Source organism: Solanum lycopersicum, chromosome 3 (genome assembly GCF_036512215.1).
Source record: "Solanum lycopersicum chromosome 3, SLM_r2.1".
Taxonomy (NCBI): Eukaryota; Viridiplantae; Streptophyta; class Magnoliopsida; order Solanales; family Solanaceae; genus Solanum; species Solanum lycopersicum.
This window is the reverse complement of record NC_090802.1, coordinates 27,403,735-27,410,405: the sequence shown is the minus strand read 5'-3', so window position 1 is coordinate 27,410,405 and position 6,671 is coordinate 27,403,735. Positions and strand designations below refer to the sequence as shown.

At 37.5% G+C, this 6,671-nt stretch overlaps 1 protein-coding gene across 1 annotated transcript; it reads right to left on the bottom strand.

Moving 5' to 3' along the window:
- Positions 1-1,144: 1,144 nt before the first annotated feature.
- On the bottom strand, positions 1,145-1,582 carry LOC138347511 (uncharacterized). The gene has a single exon (XM_069295805.1). It carries the CDS (start codon positions 1,580-1,582, stop codon positions 1,145-1,147), a length of 438 nt encoding a protein of 145 aa, XP_069151906.1.
- Positions 1,583-6,671: the final 5,089 nt, after the last annotated feature.

Genomic DNA, 6,671 nt, shown 5'->3' with positions numbered 1-6,671 from the left:
TGAAAGATGTTAATATACTCAATCTAATGAACATGATTCCTAAATGAGTATGGTATCGAGGCTTGAGTCCTCATGTGTGAACTTGACGGTAATTGTTAATGATATAGTATTTGTTGTTGCTACATGTTGAGTATCATAGTTGATTTTATGATATTACTTGGTATATATTGATTTCTATTTTGTGTTGGCCGATGATATCTACTCAGTACCCGTGTTTTGTACTGACCCCTACTTTTATGCTTTCTTCTTGTTTATTTGTGGAGTGTAGCAAACGTGCCATCGTCTTCAACTCAACAGTAATTCAAGCCAGTCTTACTACATCGGAAATTCAGGGTGAGCTAATGCTTCTAGCTTGGACTGGATCTTCTTCTTCAAGTCTTGATGCCTTGAACTTCCGGCATGGACTAGCTTCTTATGCATTTTTAGCTTTTAGAATACTCTTAGTTTAGTCGTTTGACCGTAGATGTTCTTGTGATGATGACTTCCAGATTATGGGGAATAATAGATGTTGAATTTTAGAAGTTAATGAATTGGTCTTTATTTAATGAGTTTAAGTCTTCCGCATTATTTTCTGTTGATATTATATTGAAATGTTAAGGTTAGATTGGTTTGTTGGCTCACATAGGAGGGTAAGTGTGGGTGCCAGTCGCAACCCGGTTGGGTCGTGACATTCCCGAACGGATAGTAACGGATACATTTTAAAAATTTTTTGTTAAAAAAAATTGGGAGGAGGGGGGATCCTGCAAACCAGCCGGTTCAACCGAGCCGGGACCGGGCCGGGTCGACCGGGATGCAGGGGTGAACCGGCCCCTGATCGGTCCCCTTACCGGTCCCCTCATCCCCCATCCCTTAATTCCCTTAAAACATGGGGGATAGGCTAGTTCCGGGGCGGGTCGGGACGGGACGCGGGCTAGGGCGGGATGACCCGTTCCCCTTGCCAGCCCTATGTGGAGTCATGCTGTCTCCTAGTCTTCTGAAGACCAACCACGAAGTCCATATTAATTGCCTTCCACTTGCAAGGAAGAACCTCAATCATCTGAGTAAGACCACAAAGCTTGTGATTTTCTGCCTTAACTTGCTGACAATTCAGTAACTTGGCCACATATTCAGCAATGTCCTTCTTCATGCCATCCCACAAATAGATCTACTTAAGATCATGATACATCTTGGTGGAACCCAGATGTATGGAATATCTTGAACCATGGGCCTCTGCAATAATCTTGGTCTGCAAATCATCAACATCTTGTACACACAGCTTGTCCTGGTAACTAAGTATGCCATCACCTCCCAAAGAAAAAGACTCATTCATCTTAACAACCACTGAGTCATTCAGCTCCATCAACAAAGGATCAAGAAGCTGACCCATCTTGACTTCAACTAACAGGGATGATTCAGAACTAGGACGAACTAAAACACCCCCACTAGGAGAGTCAACTAACCAAACACCCAGTCTATCCAGTCTATGCATATTTTTCACTAACTCCTTCTTCTCATCCTCAACGTGGTCTGTACTTTTCATGCTCATCCTGCTCAAAGTATCAACAACTACATTAGCCTTACCTGGATGGTAGTGGACATTCATATCATAGTCCTTCCACAACTCCAACCACCTATGCTGACGTAGATTCAATTTATCTCAGTTGTACTAGCCTACCCTCATGTAGCCACTCTTTCTTTGCTTTGTCACCATTTAGCATAAATATATTCTCTTAGTCACTTAATTTAGTGACATTGGTTTTAGGTGTAGATGCAGGTTGTCTCACTTGTAGTGTACTAAAGTCATGAAGTCATTCTTTTGTTTACATATTAACTATAAAGTCATCCTTAACATTTCTTTTGGAGTATGCTTGAGATTTGACTTAACATTATTCTACACTCCCCTTACGTGATCCTGAGCAATTTAGATCCAATGTAAATGGGAGGTTTCATCCTCATGAAGTCGCTTAACCTATTATCCATGGTGGTGGATGGTGGTTTCTTCCTTGGAACACCTTGTTTCTCTGCCTAGGCTGTCATAGCCTTAGCTTGTAAGGTGATGGCTTTGTCCATCTGTACCTGGGTTGTCTTTACTTCTCCATCTGTCAACCCAGCTGGGTTAACATGCATTCCATTTCAGTTGTTGGAGCCTGGGAAGGAACTTGATTTACCCCAGCACCTGCTCCTCCAATTACTCCACCTACGTTTCTCCCCGTATTAATATTTCTAAATATCAAGAGTTGATGTTATATAAACTCTTACCACCAAGAAATCAGACTTCACTACCACGACCTAGAAACTACTCAATGTGGTTGATGTGAACTTATTATCCTCAAAATTTAGCCTAGGCCTCTGATACAAACTTTTTATCTACCCGCGTCTAGACCCTAGAAGAGACCGGCGTCGTTGAACTCTCAGATGTCGTAAATAAATGTACATACGTCATCGTTACTTTATCTAGGTTAATTTTAGTGGAAAATTCGAAATTTTGTTACTTAACCTTCATATAAGACATTCTACATAAACTCATAAACGTTAAGAATTAACCATCTAATATTAAGATCATCAAATGAAAGAAATAGTTCCATACTGCATTAAGTGTATACTTGCCAAAATGTCACCAATACAATGTCTTAAATAAGATGAGAAAGAAACAGTAGTGGACCATACTCCACTCAATAAAACCTATATCTAATCTAGAATATAATGGGTTACTGTCCTTGAAAGCGTGAGGGCCTACCAAATCAGGAGGAATGATCCTCATCCGGATAATTTCAGCGTCAACCTGTAAGCTCTAACGTCCACCAGTGCCTGCACCTAAAAATGTCTAGTTGTAAGGGATTAGTACACACTTGTACTATGTATGGGTATATGCAAGCACAAACCAAGGATATGCATGATTAAAAAGAGCTCTCTTCTAACGATAGAAATCATTGAAAGTCAAGTAAGTGTACTTGCAAAATTTGGATTAGGAAATTCATGCCATTAGAGTAACATGCATCATCATACTTATCATTTTGGAAGCAGCACATAACTTATTGCGCATGTCATATCACGTAGTTCACATCATTCTTTCATATGCCATGAGACCTTGGAATCATGGACTAGACATTAGGACTTTCCAAAATGAGGGCTACACATATGGGACGTCAACTAGGGAGCCTTCTTAAACAAACACAGAGTCTACTTGATTCATTCATACGTACTTCATTTCATTGTTTCAAATATTAGTGCAGCCACTAGTCATACCTAATATGTAGTTTAAGACTCTTATCGGGTTAGCTGTGCAATGGCCAAGAATAACCTAGTGTTTTTTACTTAAGTCTAGCTCACCTATTCATCATTCTATTCTAAAACCTTTGGTATCGTTCATTTCATTAATGAGCATTTCTTGAGACTGGCCTCATTCTTTCTTTGGTAATTTAATTCTTATCCTATATAGATCATGTGAGCATCATGAAATCATGTGTGTAATCCCCACAATAAAAATAGGTGGAATCACCAACCGAAGTGAACCAAAACATGCTAGCGTATATAGGGATTTGAACCCTGCTAGATCCCTATATGGGAAGTGTATGTTCAAAGACTAGGAAATATAAGGATACCCATACCCGACATGCCATACAGTATCATCTCATGAGAGTTACGTGATCCTATGCCCTTCCCGAAAGAAGGCATCACCACTCATAGCTAGTCTATCGGTTCTCGGTATAAAGTTCCATTGTATTCAACTCATACGTCATGGTAGCAGGCTTCTAGTATGAGGACATCATAGCTCAATAGATGATTTGTTATCTCATCATTTGTATTGAGTATGCATTTACTTCAATACTTTCATTAGATTGTTCATAGAATCCGGTCTCTTCTTTAGCATTACACTCTCATAGGTGAGTACGTTTTGGTAACATTTACTCTGGCTCATTTGAGATTTCTATCATCTTTCACATTAGCCTCTTATCATATTGTAACCTCATTAATTAAGTTTAACACATTTGCTTTTCTTAATTACTCACCCCTTCATGTGAATGTTCATTTTATCACATGCCATGCACTTGGCCATTTAGTTTGCTTCACACTCTTACTTTACCGTTCTAGGGTTACATCATTTTATCACATACATATTAGGCTCACATACTTTTAAACTTATGCTAGACTTATGTGTTCACATATACAAGTCATGAGGCTTCTTTCATATTTTGTCTAAGTGATTCATGTTTACCCAAGATAGGTGGTACGCAACTTATGCATCTTGTAGATACGCCAAGATATTGAAATCGTTCTTTGGAGTTCATTTAATATTCTTTTGAGTATGAATTATGTTTCAATACGAAATTGGGTAAGCAAATCCAATTTCGAATCCCTTGAACAACACTTAATCTTATTTAAAACATCATAATTATTTTTTTTCAGATTTGGGAGACCCTAGTTTGATTCCCATCAACCCCATCATATCTCTTTCTTGTTCACCTATTCTTTTTCGTTTTAAGGAAAGGAGGTTGTGGATTCAATCCCCCACAAGCTCATTATTTTTCTTTTAATTTATTCCTTCACTTTCTAACCTGTCCAAGAGATTATGGGTTCAATACCCACATTCCACATTTAGTTTCTCCTTTATTTTTCCCCTAACACTCTCATCCATTCAAGAGGTTATGAGTTTAATCCCAACTCTCCATCTTTTATTTTCTCCTCTATTTTTCCCCTAACTCTCTCATCCACTAAAGAGGTTGTGGGTTGAATCCCCACTCTCCACATTTTATTTTCTCCTTTGTTTTCTCTGAACTCTCTCATCCATTCAAGAGGTTGTGGGTTAATTCCCCACCCACTACAATTATTTTTCCTCTAATTTTTCTCCTAAAATTTTTATGTAATTCTCACTTGGTGAGGTCATGGGTATAATGCCCAATGACCTCACATTTAATTTTTTTTTAAAACGTAGTGAATTTTCCTCATCCTTTGCCTAGACTCCAAATTTCTATCAAGAGGGAAATTTCGACTCTTCCAATCCATTTTCCCCTCAATTTTTTATTTTTATTTTTTTGTAGCTTTCATGTAATGATGTCTTGGGTTCAATCTTTTGTGATATCACTTGTATTACATTTATTTTTCATTTTATTTTGTACCACTTTGTTTGTCCGAACCCAACCTACAAAATTCTAGAAATTTGTTCACTATTTTTGAGCTTCTTTTTATCATCATTCATACGTTAATTCTTAAGGCGTTTCGTGGATCATGTGGTTAATCTTTAAGTGTAATCTTTTTATGATTATATTCAGCCATGGATTACCGTTAATTTTTGCAACAATCCCCTTATATGAACATCACACTTTTAACATTTACATATACGAAAATACAACATTTATAACACAAATTTTAGGCAGCAACATAATTAATTTATAGCACACCCATGCTCAAACAGTTAACATAAAACACTTTTCCGGAATAGATCTTTCATCCTTTTCATAATTTCCTAATACACATTCAAAACTTGACTTAATATTATCTAACAGAAGACATACCAGCGCATGCTTTGAATCATTCAAACGATCTAATAACTGGGGCATGTAATGGGGACAACCTTTGTTTCTCTATTGAAATTTAAACTGAACATAGGGGTCTCTTGGGAAAGGGGACAAGAGAGAAGAAAACTCATACCTGACTGTAACGTTGTTCAACTCTCGAACTTGTTGCCCAAAACTTTCCCAAATTCACGTCCAATCCTGAAACTCACACCTTACCCGACTAGCGTATTACGTTTTTCTTAACTTTTTTGAATTGCTTACTCATTTGTGTTTTGCGTGCAAGTTCTTCAAGTGTGAAGACATTTTGTTTTCTGATTTTTTTTGTCACGTTTGGATGCCAGAAAGAAAGTGTGAAATGAGAGAGATATAGACGTGAAGAGAGAGAGAGATAAACGTGAAAGATGTGAGTGACATAGGACTAGGTGAAGTAGTTTAAACTTAGTCAACTAGGACACTTTCAAACTTCAAAAATCTGAATAATTAGTTTAGTAAAATGACCATAATGCCCTTACGAAATCAACTTATAATCCTCAATTTGATCCACTTAAATTTTGCTTCCGTCGAGGTTCGAACCCATGACGTCCCCATCGCGAAAACATTTCCCTTTAGATCGACCCAACCCAAATCGCCCAATTCATTAATTAATAAATAATAATAATAATAATAATAATCTGATTTTCATTTTTCCTAAGTCAGTATTTAAATATTAATTAATTAAATTAATTAACCAATATAAGAAAAATCAAGTCAAATCATTGCTCCCACCAAGGTTCGAACCTGGATGGGCAATGTTTGCCCTTTCTACAAAAAATGTCCCTCCACCTTATTAATTAAATAATTAATTACATATTTAGGGTAATTACGATACTACCCTTACCCTAAAAGAAGACCATTTTACCCCTAGACCCTCCAAACTTAAGATTTGCCCTTTTTAAGTCTGGTAAAGACTCATCCGAGTAAACCTTCCTATTCGGGAGCCCTACATGGAGGCACCCAACCTTTCCTATCTTAACTAACTCCCCATGTTAGTTGGCTTGTCTGGCTCAAGGGTTAAGAGGTCTGTCTCTACGCGCATCAATCTGTGTGAACCTGGTCTAATCGTAGGCATTCTAGATATAGTAAGCATTACTTAGCATATCCATTTATTAGGGTTGCTACACCGTTCCACTATTTCAT

Bases quoted from the DNA above. Each gene is read 5' to 3' on its own strand.
- LOC138347511 (XM_069295805.1), bottom strand. From the start codon at position 1,582: ATGAATGTCCACTACCATCCAGGTAAGGCTAATGTAGTTGTTGATACT.